This window comes from Eleutherodactylus coqui, chromosome 1 (genome assembly GCF_035609145.1).
Source record: "Eleutherodactylus coqui strain aEleCoq1 chromosome 1, aEleCoq1.hap1, whole genome shotgun sequence".
NCBI lineage: Eukaryota > Metazoa > Chordata > Amphibia > Anura > Eleutherodactylidae > Eleutherodactylus > Eleutherodactylus coqui.
Window position 1 is genome coordinate 529,199,218 of NC_089837.1, and position 22,726 is coordinate 529,221,943.

At 47.3% G+C, this 22,726-nt stretch overlaps 1 protein-coding gene across 4 annotated transcripts in view; it reads right to left on the reverse strand.

Moving 5' to 3' along the window:
• Positions 1-22,726, reverse strand: part of PDE2A (phosphodiesterase 2A) — a 386,975-nt gene that overhangs the window by 285,893 nt on the left and 78,356 nt on the right. Inside the window, exon 1 of one of the 4 annotated variants that reach the window (XM_066588385.1) lies at positions 20,421-20,547. The exons of the other annotated variants lie outside the window; for them this stretch is intronic. Coding sequence (XP_066444482.1) covers positions 20,421-20,453 — 33 coding nt within the window. The 5' untranslated portion in view covers positions 20,454-20,547. Of the gene's footprint in view, positions 1-20,420; positions 20,548-22,726 lie in introns of those variants that run through there. 4 annotated transcript variants of the gene reach the window in all.

The window sequence follows — 22,726 nt, forward strand, 5'->3', positions numbered from 1 at the left end:
ATTGCCAACTGATATTATCTAATCTGCCAGGACACAAGCTGGCACGTCCTGAGGAGCTGCATGCCCAGGAAGCAGCAGAGTATACCCGGAGTTATAGCTGCTCCTGGGAAAGCTGGGTGACAACCAGTGCAGCGGTCATCACAGTCCGACAAGCAGCTTCCTGACCCCTGATCATGTCAGACGGCTCCCTGGAAAAGCTGGGTGATGACCAAAGTGGTTAATGCACTGGAGGGTTTGTTCAAGCCCCTCCCCAGCACTGTGCAGGATCAGCATAGTAGCAGCTCTTTCCTGGGACTTGTAGTCCCACAGCAGCTAGAGAGCCCCAGGGACCACTGCTGTACGGGCGGAGAAGAGATGGGGCTGAACAGGATAGAATAAGAAAGCCGGAGCAATCCAAGAAACAACAGAAGAACAATGAGGAGGGCCCTTTAACTGCGGGTAGATCAGAGGCTTTTATTATTACAATATGCTAAAATTAAAAAAAAAACTAGAAAAATGATATTTGTTAAAAGGAATAGTTATTAGTGTCATATTCTAAAGATATAATCCGTATACAAAACATATCGCGCCTCTGTGATATATATATTGCAGCTGATTGGCTGAACGTCCTCATGTAATATCATTCATATCAGGCGGTACAGAGAATGATCCTGGGAGCTGCAGATATGTGTGGAGCCCTCCGCTGGGAGCTGCAGATACGTGTGGAGCCCTCCACTGGGAGCTGCAGATACGTGTGGAGCCCTCCGCTGGGAGCCGTTACCTTTACCCCGGGGCCATGGTTCTATGTACCGTCTGAGGAAGAGCCCGGCTGACCTCCAATCGTGGGGATGTGTCGGGGTTAGGAGGAGATGGTTGGGCTCTTTAGGTCGCGTTTTATAACCTAATTTTAACATTGTTGGTATTTATGGTCCTGAACAGAGGAATAGCAGTCACTGGGATTGGCTGCCAGGAGGAGCAGAGAGAGGGAGGGAAGGAGCATCTGAAGGGATAGGAAAAGCATCTTCAGGAGAGCTGATATGGTTGACTGTAGTGACTGCGCTGGGCATAGAGAGAGAGACTGCACAGGAGAAAGAGACTGCCCCCACACAGAGAGACTGCACAGGAGAAAGAGACAGCCCCAACACAGAGAGACTGCACAGGAGAAAGAGACTGCCCTCACACAGAGAGACTGCACAGGGGAAAGAGACTGCCCTCACACAGAGAGACTGCACAGGGGAAAGAGACTGCCCTCACACAGAGACTGCACAGGAGAAAAAGACTGCCCTCACACAGAGACTGCACAGGAGAAAGAGACTGCCCTCACACAGAGACTGCACAGGGGAAAGAGACTGCCCCCACAGAGAGACTGCACAGGGGAAAGAGACTGCCCTCACACAGAGACTGCACAGGAGAAAGAGACTGCCCCCACAGAGAGACTGCACAGGGGAAAGAGACTGCCCACACAGAGAGACTGCACAGGAGAAAGAGACTGCCCACACAGAGAGACTGCACAGGAGAAAGAGACTGCCCCCACACAGAGACTGCACAGGAGAAAAAGTCTGCCCCCACAGAGAGACTGCACAGGGGAAAGAGACTGCCCCCACACAGAGACTGCACAGGAGAAAAAGACTGCCCCCACACAGAGACTGCACAGGAGAAAAAGACTGCCCCCACACAGAGACTGCACAGGAGAAAAAGACTGCCCCCACACAGAGACTGCACAGGAGAAAGAGACTGCCCACACAGAGAGACTGCACAGGAGAAAGAGACTGCCCACACAGAGAGACTGCACAGGGGAAAGAGACTGCCCCCACAGAGAGACTGCACAGGAGAAAGAGACTGCCCCCACAGAGAGACTGCACAGGAGAAAGAGACTGCAGAGAGAGTGCAGTGTTTTCCAAGGCATGTTACAGTGTTTGACAACATTTCTTAGTGCCCTCCATCATTGTGATGGGTGACAGGGGCATAACAAGCGCTAAAATGCCGAAAATAGAGCAGACAGCACTGAAAAATCACGGCGTTAGAAATATTTGAGCGCTGATCTGCAAAGTCCCATCAAATCAATAGAAGAGTATCACGGTAATACCCCGTCAGGGAAGCAGATGAGAGTGCAGCCCATTCCCCCACCTGATACTTCGGATCCCCCAGGCTGCAGCGTGGCAGCTGTAATTTCTAACAAGCGCTGCCACCCAGCTTTTCTGGGTCTTGAGTGGCACATCTGCCGGTTATACAAGGCGGCCTCCTCATCTGCCCTCCAATCTGGTAACAAGGAATGGTTGGTCACCATGTATGACTCTGGCTGACGCTCATGTCGTGGACTATTAGTGGTTAATGCCTGCTGAGACTTGTAGTTTGTGTGAAGAGTCCCATCAGGACCTCCAGTAGTGTTGGATGGAGCGGAGCGATGATCTGCAGCCCACTGCCCCCATACTGACAGCCTGGGCATTAATGACGATGCAGTCTTGCCTACTCAGATATGGGTGTGACTTACCACAAAAGATGATTTTATCTCTGTTATTCAAGTGACCCCCAGTAATAATAGTGACCCCCCAAGGTGGCCCCAGTAATAATAGTGAGCCCCCAAGGTGGCCCTAGTAATAATAGCGCACCCCCCAGTGGCCCCAGTAATAATAGTGACCCCCCTCAGTGGCCCCAGTAATAATAGTGATCCCCCTCAGTGACCCCAGTAATAATAGTGCTCCCCCCTCAGTGGCCCCAGTAATAATAGCGACCCCTCTCAGTGGCCGCAGTAATAATAGTGACCCCAGTAATAATAGCGCTCCCCCCTCAGTGGCCCCAGTAATAATAGCGACCCCTCTCAGTGACCCCAGTAATAATAGCGCTCCCCCCCTCAGTGGCCCCAGTAATAATAGTGACCCCCCTCAGTGGCCCCAGTAATAATAGTGACCCCTCCCAGTGACCCCAATAATAGCGCCTCGCTCAGTGGCCCCTATAATAATAGTGACCCCTATCAGTGGCCCCAGTAATAATAGCGACCCCTCTCAGTGGCCCCAGTAATGATAGTGACCCCTCTCAGTGGCCCCAGTAATTATAGTGACCCCTCTCAGTGGCCCCAGTAATAATAGTGACCCCTCTCAGTGGCCTCAGTAATAATAATGACCCCTCTCAGTGGCCCAGTAATAATAGTGACCCCAGTAATAATAGTGACCCCTCTCAGTGACCCCGAGTAATAATAGTGACCCCCCTCAGTGGCCCCAGTAATAATAGTGACCCCCCTCAGTAGCCCCAGTAATAATAGCGACCCCTCTCAGTGACCCCAGTAATAATAGCGACCCCTCTCAGTGGCCCCAGTAATAATAGCGACCCCTCTCAGTGGCCCCAGTAATAATAGTGACCCCTCTCAGTGACCCCAATAATAGCGCCCCGCTCAGTGGCCCCTATAATAATAGTGACCCCCCTCAGTGGCCCCAGTAATAATAGTAACCCCAGTAATAATAGCACTCCCCTCTCAGTGGCCCCAGTAATAATAGCGACCCCTCTCAGTGGCCCCAGTAATAATAGGGACCCCCCTCAGTGGCCCCAGTAATAATAGTGACCCCCCTCAGTGGCCCCAGTAATAATAGGGACCCCCCTCAGTGGCCCCAGTAATAATAGTGACCCCCCTCAGTGGCCCCAGTAATAATAGGGACCCCCCTCAGTGGCCCCAGTAATAATAGTGACCCCTCTCAGTGACCCCAATAATAGCGCCCCGCTCAGTGGCCCCTATAATAATAGTGATCCCTCTCAGTGGCCCCAGTAATAATAGCGACCCCTCTCAGTGGCCCCAGTAATGATAGTGACCCCTCTCAGTGGATCCAGTAATTATAGTGACCCCCCTCAGTGGCCCCAGTAATAATAGTGACCCCTCTCAGTGGCCCCAGTAATAATAATGACCCCTCTCAGTGGCCCAGTAATAATAGTGACCCCCCTCAGTGGCCCCAGTAATAATAGTGACCCCCCTCAGTGGCCCCAGTAATAAAAGTGACCCCTCTCAGTCACCCCGAGTAATAATAGTGACCCCCCCCCCTCAGTGGCCCCAGTAATAATAGTGACCCCCCTCAGTAGCCCCAGTAATAATAGCGACCCCTCTCAGTGACCCCAGTAATAATAGCGACCCCTCTCAGTGACCCCAGTAATAATAGCGACCCCTCTCAGTGGAGCCAGTAATAATAGCGACCCCTCTCAGTGGCCCCAGTAATAATAGTGACCCCTCTCAGTGACCCCGAGTAATAATAGTGCCTCCCCTCAGTGGCGCAGTAATAATAGTGACCCCTCTCAGTGACCCCAGTAAGAATAGCGACCCCTCTCAGTGACCCCAGTAATAACAGCGACCCCCCTCAGTGGCCCCAGCAATAAGTGACCCCTCTCAGTGGCCCCATTGGTGCAATAAACCCCTTTAGTGGCACCAGTAATATTAGTGCCTTCTTGCAGTGGCCCCAATAGTATGAATGATGCCTTTTGTGACCCAGTGATAATAGTGCCCCATTTAGTGCCCCCAACAGTAATTGTAAGCACATTATCAACCATTATAACTCAAGTTCCGGTCAGGATGCTGTGCCCAGAAACGATCCCGACTCCTTCCGTGGCCTAGGTGGAGGATAGTGGAACGCGCTGGTAATCCCATCCACCTCCATTTACTGCCAGTAAGCAGTCAGTCAATCATTGAGCAGCTCCTGTTTACACGGCTGACGGCGGCTGCTTGTGCAGAGGGCGACTATCACTGGACGCCGCCATCCATAGCGATCATTGCCCCAGGTGGGGGCACCTTCATGCGGGCTGCAGGGTCCCTCGCAGGTGGAGCAGACTGTACAGCAGCGAGGCAGTGATGGGGCGGTCATAGAACACACCTGGGTGACAGGTGGAGGCGGACTAAAGACAGCCACGGCGGCCACCATACAGAGCCAACAATAGGCGAAGATGGAGGCAGATTCACCCGTCCGTTAAGACTTTTAGGATTAACCCTTCATTCATCACCAGCACTGAATGCTGCAGACCCTGAAATATTAAAGGGCCAGTGCAATCACTAACAGACTTGTGTTTCAATTCTTCATCGCTCTCAAGATCTCTGCTTGCTGGCAGCAAATAAGTTGAATGGTTTTAGCATCAGCCGCTTGTCCGTATGTCTGCTGTGTGTACAACACCAAGTATACATGTTATATACTGTATGAACCCTGCAGAGCGTCCAGCGGCAGCCGCAATCAGCAGAACGTGCCAATAACTGGCGCCAGATACAGATGTCAGCTCCTCGCTGGGTAAACACACAGAAGGTTTACGGGCGGCTGATGGATATGGTGGACGTGCGGCCTGCGGCCATATCACTGTGTTTACCCGTCATCTCAGCTGTGTGCCCACAGGAAGGGCAGGACTTTAAAGACCTATAAAAACCCACATAAAACCCATCATCAGCTGAGCAGCATTCACTACCAGCATCATAATCACTGTAGATTGTAAGCTCTGTGGGCCAGTCATTATCAGCAAGTGCTGATCCTGTATTATCCTCCAGAGCTGCACTCACTATTCTGCTGGTGGAGTCACTGTGTGCATACATTACTTATCCTGTACTGCTCCTGAGTTACATCCAGTATTATACTCCAGAGCTGTACTCACTATTCTGCTGGTGGAGTCACTGTGTACATACATTACTTATCCTGTACTGATCCTGAGTTACATCCTGTATTATACTCCAGAGCTGTACTCACTACTCTGCTGGTGGAGTCACTGTGTACATACATTACTTATCCTGTATTGATCCTGAGTTCCATCCTGTATTATCCTCCAGAGCTGCACTCACTATTCTGCTGCTGGAGTCACTGTGTACATACATTACTTATCCTGTACTGCTCCTGAGTTACATCCAGTATTATACTCCAGAGCTGCACTCACTATTCTGCTGCTGGAGTCACTGTGTAAATACATTACTTATCCTGTACTGATCCTGAGTTACATCCTGTATTATACTCCAGAGCTGTACTCACTATTCTGCTGGTGGAGTCACTGTGTACATACATTACTTATCCTGTATTGATCCTGAGTTCCATCCTGTATTATACTCCAGAGCTGCACTCACTATTCTGCTAGTGGAGTCACTGTGTACATACATTACTTATCCTGTACTGATCCTGAGTTACATCCTGTATTATACTCCAGAGCTGCACTCACTATTCTGCTGGTGGAGTCACTGTGTACATACATTACTTATCCTGTACTGACCCTGAGTTACATCCTGTATTATACTCCAGAGCTGCACTCACTATTCTGCTGCTGGAGTCACTGTGTACATACATTACTTATCCTGTACTGATGCTGAATTACATCCTGTATTATACTCAAGAGCTGCACTCACTATTCTGCTGGTGGGGTCACTATGTACATACATTACTTATCCTGTACTGATGCTGAATTACATCCTGTATTATACTCCAGAGCTGCACTCACTATTCTGCTGGTGGAGTCACTGTGTACATACATTACTTATCCTTTACTGACCCTGAGTTACATCCTGTATTATACCCCAGAGCTGCACTCACTATTCTGCTGGTGGAGTCACTGTGTACATACATTACTTATCCTGTATTGTACTCCAGAGCTGCACTCACTTGTCACATTAAATACGGGGTTGAATACTTGTGCAAGCAACATGCTTTGCGTTTGTTTCCATATCTCCGGGCTCAGCGATACAACCAACAATTTTCGCTGTGTGCCAGCCACCTGATGAGCGGGTTCAGCTGTGGGTGTAGAGCCCCCTGCGGCCTGCGCTCTCAGTATAGAAGGATGACGGCGCCCGCTCCATACCAGCCGCACATATTGTCAATTTAATCACACTTGATGGTTTAATTGGCTGGTGGCGACGTGCGCAACAGGCAGAGTATCTGCATCCCGAGACTCATCGCAGCACCTGGCATGAGCCTGCAGTAACTGGCAGTGCCAGCATGCCCACCCTGGTGCCACTGATACCTCTTATATCCACTGCTGGACACTGTGTGACATTTTCTAAAGGGCAAATCAACCTCACAGGAAATATGGGATGAAAGGAATGCGCAAGATACAAACATGTCTGATATCATTAACTCCCTCACTGCCAAATGTCAAGTGTGCGCGGCCACGGCAGGACTGAACGCTTCTGCTTGCGGTATCTGCTCTTATTCTGTACGTACACTGAATACAGCCCCCTCCCCCCCCCCCCCCCCGCATCTAGTAGCGTGTTGGACTCCTCAGGAATATCGGCCCCTGCGGACAGGAAGCTTCTTGTAGTTGCTGCAGATTAGATGGCGGTGCTGACATGTTCTGACCGGCTGACAGGAAGGGGTCAGCGATTCATGCTGCTTGTGCCAAATTCTGCCCTCCCATCAGCAACAGAAATCTGATCCATCCAACCAGGAGATGTTTTCCCGCTGCTCAGTGATACAAGTTTTGCGCTCTTTTGCCCGCTGGAGTCTTTCTGTTCCTCTTAGACACAATGGCGCTAGAACTGGTCGCCTCTGTTATACCATCCGTGCGGAGGAATGGCGAGTTGTGCGTTCGGACACGTTAGTTGGAGCTCCAGCGTTGTATTCAGCTGACTGTGCAGCCTGTTGGTCAGAACGATTCCTGACATCCTCCTCCGACCCCTTTCAGTGATGAGTTGTTTCCGTCCGCAGGATCCCCATTCGTTGGAGGTTTCGGCCGATCGCGCCATTCTCTGTATAGCTCTGCCTCATTACATGAAAACCCCCCACGTCCAATGTGGATTCACACTGAAACTGATCCACGGAAAACTTGTCATGTGATTTTATGCTCCGGGGTCACGGGGGGAATCACCATACAGGGGGCGCCAATCACGAGAGGGCTGGGGGATGTAATAAAGGGGCCATTCAGAGATTAGACAGACAGCTGTGGCTTATCTCGCTGAGTCTCCGCCCCTCTCGGTGACACGTATATTACACATTCGCCCTTTTCCTTCTGACATTTGTCGCCTTTTGAAGTCCAGACAATTCGGATTCTTTACACAATGGATGGGATTTTTCCCCTCATTGTTCAGTGGAGACGAGGAGCTCCCTGAGGGGCGATTGTCAGCTGCTGGGGCCACTGATAGACGGGGTCCGTGCCTGATGGTCGGCCTGATGACGTCACGGTCAGGCAGACTAGGGGGGCCAGCAATAACATTGTCCGGTACAGATAAGGCGACGCTGTGACATCACAGACGCAGGATACACCGCGCCAGGGAATTACCCACAGACTGGCCTTGTGCTGTCAGTGTTGTCATAGGGCCACTGCACCCTGAAAGAAGCAGAACTTACCGGTTATGTTTCTAGAAAAGGAAGAGATCTGCCTATGGGGCCCGGGGGCCCTATGACAAGACTGTATCCACAATCTGGGGCAGGGAGTGTCGACATGGGGGCTCGAGAGATCTGTGACAGAAGCCTGTGATGTCACCCAGAACGGAATGTTTACTAACGGTCTACTAGATACAAATGTAACAAACCGTTACGTAATAGTTATTCCCATTCACTGACAGCAAGCAGAGATCTTGGGAATGGAAAGACAAAGTATACTAAAAGTTGGAGAACATACTTGGACGAATCGTTTAAGATCATTGGCTGAGGGGCCGATCAGCAAAGCCCCTCCTCGCCAGGTAGAGCGGCAATCAGTGGGCATCCGGAACATTCCGCCCCAATGAGGGATGAAATGAAGGAGCCGCAGTGACAGAGGAGTGGATGCAGCACTTCCTGAGATACTTGGCCGCTGACAGGATGTCTTGTAAGATGCCGGTCAGGAGTGCGGGGCCGAGGCGCTTCCTGCGCTCTAGGATTTCCTGAACAACTCTTTGCGTAAGACACGATAATTACGGAACGGTCGCCGCTGCGGAGGGGGAGGGGGGGCTGTATGGCAGAAGCTGCCGGATAATCTGCTGCCGGTTCTCTAGTTACCTGTATACAAGACTCCGTCCTTCTCTCTCCTGCTGAGCAAGCAGAGCTGCAGTGTAAAGCATGGAGAAAGAACAAAGCAGCAGCTAGGACCTCTGGTCAACAAGACTTGGATTTCAGAGTACCTCAGAGTCCTATGGGTCAGTGTTCCCCACCTCCAGGCCTCAGCGCCCCCAACAGGTCATGTCCTCAGGATCTCCTCTACTAATTACACCGGTGAATGTCTGAGGCGCCGACAATAATTACATCACTGACGAGATCCTGAAGACATGGCTTGTTGGGGGTCCGGAGGAGTGGAGGTGGGAGACACTGGCCGATAGACAATGCAGCGGAGTTCCTGGTCATATATGTGCCCTAATGGAGCTGAGCTGCAGTGTAAAGCATGGGGCAAGAATAACTGTGCAGCCAGAGCCTCTAATGAGACAAGAGATGGATTTCATACTACTTGACTCCAATTGATAAGGCAGCTGAAATCGCGGCGCGGCGGTGTCCTGTGCGCAAAAAGAATGGTAACGTTTGCCGATACGCACTCAAAAAAGACTTGTTCACGGCACAAACCGCGTGCTGAAGCGTGCGCAATCGCACAGACGCTCATCTGAAGCCGCCCGAGTTGGTTCCACACTGGCAATCACGATTTTGCCTCGAGAAAATTGTGGCAAAATCGCATTTTTTTCCCCGCAATTTTTGAGCGCCAGCTCTGCTTTTTCTCGCAAAAACATGGCGGCCGCTCACGATTTTTTTAGCATGAAAGTCAAAAGGTCTTTTTTAATGTTAAAACGCATCGCAGGAAAATCGAGAGTTCTTGCGTTGCAATGCGATAAAAAGGAGGCTTCATAACACGGCAGGAGACGCTGCGACATCGCGGGAGTGAAGGAAACCATTGAAAAGCAGGGGGGAAATAAACCTGCGTCCTCACTCACTCTCGCATCGCGCCATTTTATCGCCCGTGTCAAGCTGCCTCAGTGTCTGCCTGTTATGTGACAGGGGGTGCAATTCAGACTATTGTGACGCCAACAGGCAATGCAGCTGAGCTGAAGTCACTGCCCAGAGATGTACTGAGCCCTAATGGAGCAGAGCTGCAGTGTAAAGTATGGGGCAAGGTGCAGCTGAAGCCTCTAGTAAGAGAGGAGGCAGATCTCAGCCGGCCCCAGACTCTTAGGCTACATTCACACAGGTGTCTGCGTATTTTGGTCCAGGAACACGCAGAGTATTCGCGGGCTGAATGTCGCGCGTTTTCTGACGATCAGCACCGAATTTACATGTTAAATAAAAGTCACACAAAATCAACGGCAAAAAACCGCAGCAGATGCGAAGGTTTCCGGCGCGTTTCCACCATATTTATGCAAGGCGTCGACAAATCTGCATCTGTGAAGTAACCCACTGCAATCCCCGGGCTCGACTCCGCGCATATTTAGGGGCTTCACACTGGCGATTGCGATATCGCTGCGTTTTTTTAATCAATGGGACTTCCTGATGTTACAAACGGATGGCGGGTCGGCGCTTCGTGATGTTTGTGCGATGCGTTTGTAACATTAGAAGGTCCTATTGACAATCGCGTTAAACACCGCAGCGATATCCTGATCGCCAGCGTGACGGCGCCTGAAGGCCGGCTCCACACGGCCGAGAAAATCACGCGAGGTTCGTGCGTTGTAAGACGCATGGATACAAACCCCACAGTTTTGAATGGGGTCACATACGCAATGCGATGCGGGAAAAAAAATCATGGCGGGTCCCGCCTTTAGCCGCTCCCTCAGAACGCCTCGACCATTATTTTTAATGGGGACAGAAGAAACACTGCTGGTGCGCGGTCCGCGCCTGTGCGATGCGAGGTTTCCCTCCGTGCCGGAGGAGCGCTACTTCTCTGAAGTGATGGAAGGCGTTTTTGACACAATAACACCTCGCACCCGCTGGCGTGATATCGGGCCGGGCCCTGTGAGATTAGCCTAAACACAAACTGATGCAGGTGCGGCCCCTAGCCTTCATCCTCAGGACACATGCCATAAATCATGGGAGGATTGCCCTGAAGTGCAGCTGATTCTGTTGTGTTACTGCAATGTTTAATGATAAAGGTCCGGTGTCACAAGTGGAGCAAAATGTGACTGTTCCCAGCAAGAGAAACCAAGTCATCTGGTAGATATGAGACCTATTAATGGCCAACAGAGAAACGGGATGTTACAGCGAGCTTTCAGACCTCTCAGGGTCCTTAATGAAGGCATAATGAAATGGATTGGAAGAGGCATATATATATATACACAGATACTTATGACAAGGCACAGACATGGGTGTGATTAATTTTCACTTAAGTATTCACTAATTCAGGGACCATAAAACCTTCACTCCCTTATCAGTGACTATTTTCTTAAGTGCAAATTAATCACATCCGTGTCTGTGCCTTGTCATAAGTGTGTGTCTGTGTGTATATATATATGTGCCTCTTCCAATCCATTTCATTATGCTTTGATGAAGGACCCTGTGAGGTCTAAAAGCTCGCTGTAACATCCCGTTTCTCTGTTGGCCATTAATAGGTCTTCTATCTACCAGATGACTCGGTTTCTCTTGCTGAGAGCCGTCACATCCTGCAATGTTGGACACATTTCACTTTCTTAGTTTCTGCACTAGCTGGTGTGTGCGGGTGTATATCCTGTCCGCTCACACCGGCGTGTCAGGACTGGCATTTGTCCGGTACCCTCCTGCATCCTGGGAAGGTAAATACAGGCGGTCAGAACTATTAGCCACCGGCTACAAGGAACCTACTGCAGGTCACGTGACCCCAGGAATTGGATACAATGTAACCTTCTTGTTGCCCACAGCAACCAATCACAACGCAGCTTCTCTTTTACCAGCACAGTTAAAGGCATGAAAGTTGCACTCTGATTGGTTGCTTTGGGTCTGCCTTTAATAATACCCCTGGTGAAGCCGTCCAATCACAGGACGCTTATTGATTGCCTCAACGTATGTGCGAAAAGGGTTATCAAGGTAATTATCTACATGAAGGGATTTCAATGGCGTCCAGTTCCCACAGCAACAATGGCTATAATGGTGGCCGACTGCTGGCAGCTTCCTAATCCCAATGTGGAAGATGAATGATCGCGCTGTTGTCCACTGATATCAGCCAGGACTCATAGATGTCATCACTAAGATAATAAAACCGCAATTAGACACGTGTTTTTTTACGATGCAGACACTTGGATCACAGCTCGCCATCTAGATCGCACACACGGTCATTTCCAGCAGGTCCTGCATTTACGTTTTCGGCTTTATGGACACGGCCGCTTGTGACATCAGTCACTGAAAGTCTGACCGCTTTTACTGCGATTTTGATGTATGTCTGATGAGGCTCTCATTGAAATCAACGCAAGCCATGCCTGCATATACAATTAGCAGGCGCACAATCAGCTGATAGGTCGGGGTCCCGAGCGACGGACCCCGGCCGATCAACTACTGATGACCGATCCTGAGGATCGGTCATCGATACGATTATCCCCGGAAAACCCCTCTAGTGCTGTAAAACAACAATGGCAGAACTGATGTGTTTTCTCTCCCTGCCCCCGAAAATACATTATATGTACTCAAAAATGGTATTAATGAAAAATACAGCTCGTCACGCAGAAAACACCCCCAGACGGCGGTGGTGGAACAATAAAGTTGCGGCTTTTGAACGGTGGATAAATAAAGATTGCATCTTCAGGTGCAAAATACCCCGTGTCACTGAGGGGTTAAACAAGCGTCACCTAAAACTAAGACATGTTGCAATTTTTCAAGCTCAGACTTTACAAGTCGCTGGTCAGACCACACATGGAATATTGGGGACAGTTTTGGGCATCGATACTGAAGAAGGACATATAAGATAGCTGAGGGGCGACCTAATAACTATATATAATATATTAGGGGTCAGTACAGAAATGTCTCCCATCATCTATAATACCCAGGAATATAACAAGGGGGCGCTCTAATAACTATGTATAGATATATCAGGGCTCAGTAAAGAGATCTCTCCCATCATCTATTATACCCAGGACTGTAACAAGGGAGCGTTCTAATAACTATGTATAATATATCAGGGGTCAGTACAGAGATCTCTGCCATCATCTATTATACCCAGGAATATAACAAGGGGGCGCTCTAATAACTATGTATAGATATATCAGGGGTCAGTACAGAGATCTCTCCCATCATCTATTATACCCAGGAATATAACAAGGGGGCGCTCTAATAACTATGTATAGATATATCAGGGGTCAGTACAGAGATCTCTGCCATCATCTATTATACCCAGGAATATAACAAGGGGGCGCTCTAATAACTATGTATAGATATATCAGGGGTCAGTACAGAGATCTCTCCCATCATCTATTATACCCAGGAGTGCAACAAGGGGGCGCTCTAATAACTATGTATAGATTTATCAGGGGTCAGTAGAGAGATCTCTCCCATCATCTATTATACCCATAAATATAACAAGGGGGCGCTCTAATAACTATGCATAGATTTATCAGAGGTCAGTACAGAGATCTCTCCCATCATCTATTATACCCAGGGCTATAACAAGGGGGCACTCTAATAACTATGTATAGCTATATCAGGGGTCAGCACAGAGATCTCTCCCATCATCTATTATACCCAGGAGTGTAACAAGGGGGCGCTCTAATAACTATGTATAGATTTATCAGGGGTCAGTACAGAGATCTCTCCCATCATCTATTATACCCAGGACTATAACAAGGGGGCGCTCTAATAACTATGTATAGATATATCAGGGGTCAGTACAGAGATCACTCCCATCATCTATTATACCCAGGAGTGTAACAAGGGGGCGCTCTAATAACTATGTATAGATTTATCAGGGGTCAGTACAGAGATCTCTCCCATCATCTATTATACCCAGGACTATAACAAGGGGGCGCTCTAATAACTATGTATAGATATATCAGGGGTCAGTACAGAGATCTCTCCCATCATCTATTATACCCAGGAGTGTAACAAGGGGGCGCTCTAATAACTATGTATAATACATCAGGGGACAGTACAGAGATCTCTCCCATCATCTATAATACCCAGAAGTGTAACAAGGGTGCGCTCTAATAACTATGTATGATATATCAGGGGTCAGTACAGAGATCTCTCCCATCATCTATTATACCCAGGATTGTAACAAGGGGGCGCTCTAATAACTACGTATAAATATATATCAGGGGTCAATACAGAGATCTCTGCCATCATCTATTATACCCAGGACTGTAACAAGGGGGCGCTCTAACAACTATGTATAGATATATTAGGGGTCAGTACAGAGGTCTCCCCATCATCTATTATACCCAGGACTGTAACAAGGGGGCGCTCTAATAACTATGTATAGATATATCAGGGGTAAGTACAGAGATCTCTCCCATCATCTATTATACCTAGGACTGTAACAAGGGGGCGCTCTAATAACTATGTATAGATATATCAGGGGTCAGTACAGAGATCTCTCCCATCAACTATTATACCCAGAAGTGTAACAAGGGTGCGCTCTAATAACTATGTATGATATATCAGGGGTTAGTACAGAGATCTCGCCATCATATATTATACCCAGGACTGTAACAAGGGGGTGCTCTAATAACTATGTATAGATATATCAGGGGTCAATACAGAGATCTCTCCCATCATCTATTATACCCAGGACGATAACAAGGGGGCGCTCTAATAACTATGTATAGATATATCAGGGGTCAGCACAGAGATCTCGCCATCATATATTATACCCAGAAGTGTAACAAGGGGGCGCTCTAATAACTATGTAGGATATATCAGGGGACAGTACAGAGATCTCTCCCATCATCTATAATACCCAGAAGTGTAACAAGGGTGCGCTCTAATAACTATGTAGGATATATCAGGGGTCAGCACAAAGATCTCTCCCATGATCTATTATACCCAGAACTGTAACAAGGGGGCGCTCTAATAACTATGCATATATATATATATATATATATATATATATATAAATATACATATATATATATATATATCAGGGCTCAGTAAAGAGATCTCTCTATCATCTATTATACCCAGGACTGTAACAATGCGGCCACACTAATAACTATGTAGAGATATATCAGGGGTCAGTACAGAGATCTCCCCCATCATCTATTATACCCAGGACTGTAACAAGGGGGCATTCTAATAACCATGTATAGATATATCAGGGTTCAGTACAGAGATCTCTCCATCATATATTATACCAAGGACTGTAACAAGGGGGCACTCTAATAACTATGTACAGATATACAGGGGTCAGTACAGAGATCTCTCCCATCATCTATTATACCCAGGACTGTAACAAGGGGGCGCTCTAATAATTATGTGTAGATATATCAGGGGTCAGTACAGAGATCTCTCCCATCATCTATTATACCCAGTACTGTAACAAGGAGGTGACCTAATAACTATGTATAGATAGATCAGGGGTCAGTGCAGAGATCTCCCATCATCTATTATACCCAGGACTGTAACAAGGGGGCGCTCTAATAACTATGCATCGATATATTAGGGGTCAATACAGAGATCTCTCCCATCATCTCTTATACCCAGGACTGTAACAAGGGGGCGCTCTAACAACTATGCATAGATATATCAGGATTCAGTACAGAGATCTCTCCCATCATCTATTATACCCAGGACTGTAACAAGGGGGCGCTCTAATAACTATGTATATATATCAGGGCTCAGTAAAGAGATCTCTCCCGTCATCTATTATACCCAGGACTGTAACAAGGGGGCGCTCTAATAACTATGTATATATATCAGGGCTCAGTAAAGAGATCTCTCCCGTCATCTATTATACCCAGGACTGTAACAAGGGGGCGCTGTAATAACTATGTATAGATATATCAGGTGTCAGTACAGAGATCTCTCCCATCATCTATTATACCCAGGACTGTAACAAGGGGGTGCTCTAATAACTATGTATAGATATATCAGGGGACAGTACAGAGATCTCCCATCATCTATTATACCCAGGACTGTAACAAGGGGGCGCTCTAATAACTATGTATAGATATATCAGGGGTCAGTACAGAGATCTCTCTCATCATCTATTATACCCAGGACTGTAACAAGGGGGCGCTGTAATAACTATGTATAGATATATCAGGTGTCAGTACAGAGATCTCTCCCATCATCTATTATACCCAGGACTGTAACAAGGGGGCGCTGTAATAACTATGTATAGATATATCAGGGGTCAGTACAGAGATCTCTCCATCATCTATTATACCCAGGACTGTAACAAGGGGGCGCTCTAATAACTATGTATAGATACATCAGGGTCAGTACAGAGATCTCTTCATCATCTATTATACCCATGACTGTAACAAGGGGGTGCTCTAATAACTATGTATAGATATATCAGGGGTTAGTACAGAGATCTCTCCCATCATCTATTATACCCAGGACTGTAACAAGGTGGCGCTCTAATAACTATGTATAGATATATCAGGGGTCAGTACAGAGATCTCTGTCATCATCTATTATACCCAGGACTGTTACAAGGGGGCGCTCTAATAACTATGTATAGATATATCAGGGGTCAGTACAGTGATCTCTCCGATCATCTGTTATACCCAGGACTGTTACAAGGGGGCGCTCTCTACATCTAGAGGAAAGAAGGTTTCTACACAGCATTGAAGGAAGACTATGGAATGATGGGGAGTTTGATAACAGAGTACAGGTGGAGCCTGGAGTGTAATAATATTACAAGTTATAGTCACTGATTACTCAGAAGGGTCAGTGATCCGGGGATTGTTCCGAATGCCAGATTGGAGTCCCTTAAAAGGGGAAAATTAGCTTCTACCTCATTGGTGAGTTTTGCTTTCTTCTGGATCAACATTGGGGGGTAATGCACTAAATTGGGTCCGCCTGGGCCTTAAATACTTTGTTACTATGATCCTAGAGAAACAACAATGCAGCACATGCCGAAAGGTGCCCGTGTGCGAGATCTAGGTGGCGAGCCCTAATCCAAGTGTCAGCGCCAGAGAAATGGATGTGTCTAACTATAGTGCTATTGTCACAGTGATGACATGTCAGAGTCCTGGCCGATAACAGTGGACATTAAGCATCTCGCAATCGGACATCCGTATTTTTGGTCCATGTACAGTCCGTGTTTGCAACGCGCTGCACACAGGCCGTACACGGATCCATAGACTTCAATGGGCCTTTTCAGACATGCAATTTTTTCTTTAATGGATCCACAGTTTATGCAAAAAAGTTGCAGCATGTCCTTTATGGGCCATATCCTGGACCGGAGGAGGACGAGCAGCGCGTGCCCATGTGCTGAGGATCGTGGGAGCAACTTAAAAACAGTGCAGAATTCTGGCATTGTGGGGTTTTCTATGTGGCGTTCATAACTTTTATTGGTTATTGTTTTAATTTTCTTTTTATAAAAAATTGCAAAAATAAAATTCCTTTACTTCTAATATTTTTAGTTTTTTAATAATTATACAAATTTTATTAACTCTTTTTAATATTTTTTTTTAGTCCCTATATGGGACTTGAACTAGCAATTGCTTGATTACTTTACCATATACTGCAACACTTCTGTATTGTGGTACACTGTGCAATCTATCACTGCCTGCTGAGCTCTGCCACAGGTTTCTGTCAGGGTTTAATAGGCATCTATACATGGCGGCCCTAAGTAATTTTGATGCCCTTGTGAAGACGTTGAACCCAGAGCTGTATGCACAATTCTGCTGTTACATCATGACCTATACTCCAGTCACATCCAAAGCTGCATGCACAATTCGAATCTTTCATAATGTCTTATACTCGAGGCACATCCAGAGCTTCACTCAAATTTGCCATATGGAATCCATTAGCACCGTGTCCACAGATCCATCAATTTGAATGGCATCATGCTGTGGCCTTGAAGGGGGGGTGCAGCGCTAAAGCAGTATTGCAGCTCCTTCGTTCTCAGGGCCATAGATGTCCCATAGGTTGGCCCCTCACCAATCAGGAAGTGAAGGGATATCCTAGCAATAGCGAAGTCTATAATAAATTACCAGAACCTGAAGAAACCCCCATGGACCCCGTTAACGTTCGTTGGGACTGCTCTGCACCAGACTATTCGATAACAAAAAGAACATACAACACAAACCCACCAAGAAAATGTAACTATGTGTCAAACCTCCGATGAGACATTCTATACAGACCAATCATGGCGACTTACGGGACTATGGCAGCAAATTACTGGTCTATTCAATTTTTGGGGCAATATCAAGGCCGCCCTTCCACACATTTCATCTCCGCTCACATGAGGGAAGGTTTTTGGTACAAGTTGGAGATGTCTGAAGGTCTCAAAGCTTCAAACTGGTCCAGGGGTGAAGGTCTCAGGTTGGGTTTTGGGTATTGAGGAACGTTTTCGGGATGGGTTTTTGTCCTCAGTTTAGGAGTGTTCATACCATGTTGATCCACAAGGTGTAGGGTTGGTTTTTGCTTTTCATGGTTTGGAGTGAGTTTTTAACATACAAGTTTTACAGTGGATTTTTTGGGGCCTTCAGATCTGGCTCTTGGATTGGGGGTGGAAAGGTTACAGGTTGGATTTTGTGTCTTGAGGTCTGGGTATTTGGTTGGGTTTGGAGAAGGAATGGTCACTTTTAGGTTAGGGTTTTAAGTTGAGTGTGTTTTTGGGTCTTGAGATGTAGATTTTAGATTCAATTTAAGGGGGCCGAGGTGTGGGTTTTAGGTAAAGTTTGGGGATTACAGTTGTGGGTTTCAGGTTGAGTTTTTGGTTTTAAGGTTGAATTTTCAGATTTGGTTATGAGACTTGAAGTTTGGGCTTTTCATTGAGATTGGATCTTGAATGATCATTTTCAGGTTTGGTTTCAAGGTGAAAAGCGATAAGTTTTGTGGTCTTGAGATGGTATCAGGTCGGGGTATAGCTGGGGATTTCAATTGGGTTTTAAGTTGAGTTGGTTTTTGGGTATTGAGATGTAGGTTTCAAATTGGGTTTTAGGTTTTAACTTGTGGGTTTCAGATTGGGTTTTGGGACTTTAGTTGTGGGTTTGAGGTTGGGTTTTAGGTCTTAAGGTGTGGGTTTTATATTGGGTTTTGAGACTTTTATTGTGGGTTTTTGACTGGGTTATGAGTTTTGAGGTTTGAGCTTATTACTGAGTTTGGATCTTGAAAGATCACTTTAGGGTTCAACATGAAAGTTTAATTTCAAGATGGAGGTTTTAAGGGTTGGATTTTGGGTCTTGAGGTGTGGGTTCAGGTTGTGTTTGGCATGTTAGTTGTTGGGCTTTTAGGTCTTGAAATGTGAGTTCCAGGTTGGGTTTGGGGTTTTAGGGTATTGGTGTCAGATTGGGAGCATAGTTGGAGGTTTCTGGATGAGTTTTAGGTCTTGAGGCGCGGGTTTCAGGTTGGGTTTTATGTCTTGAGATGTTGGTTTCAGTTGAGGGTATCTGATTGGGTTATGGATGTAATCATAGGCAGCATCCATGGAATGGGTTAAGCAACAAAAAGGAACTTTATTCCATCATGGTTATGGATTCTGAGGGCCTCTTTTTTTTTAGTTTGGATCTTGAATGATCACCTTCAGGTTTTATGGTAAGAGTTTTTTGAGGTGTGTGTTTCAAGCTGATTTTTAAGTTTTAAGGTTCAAGATTTCAGGTCAGTTTTGGACAAGTCTGAACATTTCAGTCCCTGAGGTGCTCTTATAGACCAGTAAAAGATCAGATATATGCTGGAAATCAAAATAACCACTCTACACCATTGATGATGCATATGACATACAGTATACATGACACAATATCTCTGTAATATCCCCCTTCACGTCTCCATAACATAAGAGTGACGACATGTCCAGCTGTTTATTGGCTTCTTCAGGATTAACGAGGTGCCACCACAGGACAAACATGTATGTGTCATTGAAGTACGTGTTCTCCTGTGCTTCACGTCACCCTACAGATACCACCAGCCTTTGTCCTGAGATTCAGACCTCAAGGTCATCTGGTGGGCTCTAAACAAATGACTGACCTCTTGGGGCCTTCATACTTGTGGTGGTCATCTGGCTGTCATGTAAAATGATGGTCAGGATTATGACGCTCCCAGCCACCAGTTTTTGGTATCTGCGGTGCCATTATAGAAGATGGTTGTGCCCAGTTGTGCCTCTTTAATGCCCTGCAGCAGCAATATCTAATAAAAGCATAAAATGGTCCAAACAGATTTATAAAAACAAGCAGCCCAAAGCCTTCAAGGGCAGCTCTTCTGCACAATATCTGATGATTTGTGACTCCAGTAACTCCCCAGCCGAGCAGGAACAGATGAATCCACAGCAAGGGTCCAAAATAGCAACAAAGAGATAAAAACAGCCTGAAAGCAGCAGATGACACAAAGTAGAAGACAACTGCAACATTGTATCACTGCCCACAACCTGCCACAGTGCATGAGAAAGTCCTGCAAGGTGGCATTTAATATAGTTACCAGAAGAAGCAACCTGGGCAGTGCCCCCCACTCTGCCAGCCCACCCCAGGACCCCAGAACAGAAAGCAAAGTTACCTGAATGTCTATGGAGGCTCCGCAGCCCATCATGGTCTGCTGGCAGCGGCTGTCAGAGACGTGTCGAGTCCATGAGTTGGAGTGACTGGATGTGACAGCAGAGCAGGGAGAGGAAATGAATGTGAAGCTCCGGCTGAACACACGGGCTTCCTATGAAGTTGTGTACAGGAAAGAGGCGGATGACATGCTGCCCGGCGCCGGGTCCCATCTGTGTGCGCTCTCAGCTGCGCCTCTTCGGGCTTATCACACGGCGGGCGAGAAAATCGGACGAGTTGTGTGCGTCTGTGTGAGCGATATCAAGGCATCGCTTCCGATGGGAGCAGTGATGCTGCGAGGCGGAACATCTCCCGCACGTCCTACTTTTCAGTAGGTGCATTAAAAAAAAAAAAATCGCATCGCACTCACAAGAACCTACATGCAAGTGCCATGCGATTTTTTTATTTAACTCGCCCATAGCAAATCAGGCCGTATTGACACGGCCGAGCGCAATATCGGAGGATAAACATAACACTTGAAAAGATATGATTTTTTTTACTGCAAGTGCAATTTGAGACAAAATCGCATCGCAGCACTGAATCCGCGGTCGTCACGCGCATCAAAATCACGTGTTTGTCAATAGGAAAATGAAAAAAATAAATAACATCGCGTTACACTGACAAAAAAAATCGCGACGCCCAAAACTTGACAGGATACTCACCGGTGTGAATCCAGCCGTAAGAGTGCGGTATCAGTCCGTGCTTCTTGAATGAATATCGCGCACGCCCGTGTAAATACGGCAAGAGTGATATTGGTCCGAAACGCGGAGAAATATTGCGCTTGTAAAAATGCGATTTTTCTGAGGTTGCAATACAATTTCTGAGACAATGACATCACGGCGCATCACTGAACACGCAGTCTTCACGCACACATGAAGCTCATATCGCTGCGAGAGGAAAATCACGCATTGGAAATAGACAAATTGAAAATAATGGCTTCCATTTCCGTGCGTCTCACAATACGCAAAACTCACATGGAAGAATCGCTTGTGTAAATAAGCCCTTAGAGGAGGTCACACTGAACCTCCAGGTCACCGGTGGGGTCTGGTGGGGGCGGCTCTGCAGAGCGACTCCCCTAAACTTCAGACTTGTTCCTGAGTGACAATATGGCAGCAATTTTGCGCAAAAGAAGCACTGTGTAAAATCTTTTTTCTTCATATCGCTGCATTTACCGGCCCCTGACATCTCCTTTCCATCTGGCTGTGTGAGGACTTGTTTTTGGCGGCCTGAGTTCAGATTTTACCGGTACCATTATGTGGGTTATACAACTTATTGACACCTTTTTATTCTATTTTTTAATCACATTGCGAGGGATGAAGGGGTTAATAGTGAGGCCCCGCCCTCTGTACAATGCTGAGATGCCACGGTCAGTATTGGCCAAGACATTAAAGGGGTTGTACCACAATTACAAGTTATTCCCTATCCCGAGGATAGGGGAATAATGTGCCAATCGGGGAGGGTCTCACTGCTGACACCCCGCCGATCCCAAGAATGGGGGTCAATGCAGGGGTCACTTCTTCCCCAGCAGTGATGTCAGCATGAAGGGCGCGCTAGTTGAGCATACGCGGTCAGAGCTCCACCCATTTCTGTGGGGCTGATGGACATACCAGAGTGGGTGATGCCATTCACTCTCCTCCTCACTGTGGGGGGCGCAGTGACCCTGCAGCGAGGAGGTCATAGGACACGGACCCCCGTTCTCCAGATTGGAAAGGTTCTCGGCAGTGAGACCCCCAAGCAACAGCAAGTTATCCTCTATCTTGTGGATGTGCTGTAGATGGGGGATGACTTGTAACAGCCAGGATCGGAGGTGTCTCTGCTCCCAGCTGTTAGAGCAGGAGTCTGGCTGTTATACCGGCATGGGCTTTGGTTGGAGCTTCAAAATCTGCTGCCTGCATCAGAACAAGCCTGTTAGTGACAGCTGTAGAGAGACGCACTGGCAATCACTAATGGGTTAAAACAGGACGCAATTGTCACACTACCCCACCCCCTCCGAAAAGACAGCAGGTGAGAGAAACGGGCAGGGTATTACCGGTAGTAGAGGGATATGTAATGGTGTGGCCTCTAGGGGCGCTACTGTGTCTAGCTGTTTACCTGTACTGTCTCACACCCAGGCAGGGAAAAAAGTGAGGTGACCCGAACGCACACTTAGGCCACTCCCACACATGCGGTCAGATAAACGCCGCTCGGAACCGCAGCATTTTACCGTGATCTCGGGCTGCGTTTTTTAACACGTCACAGCGTTTGACGCACTTTTTGACGCACTTTTTGACG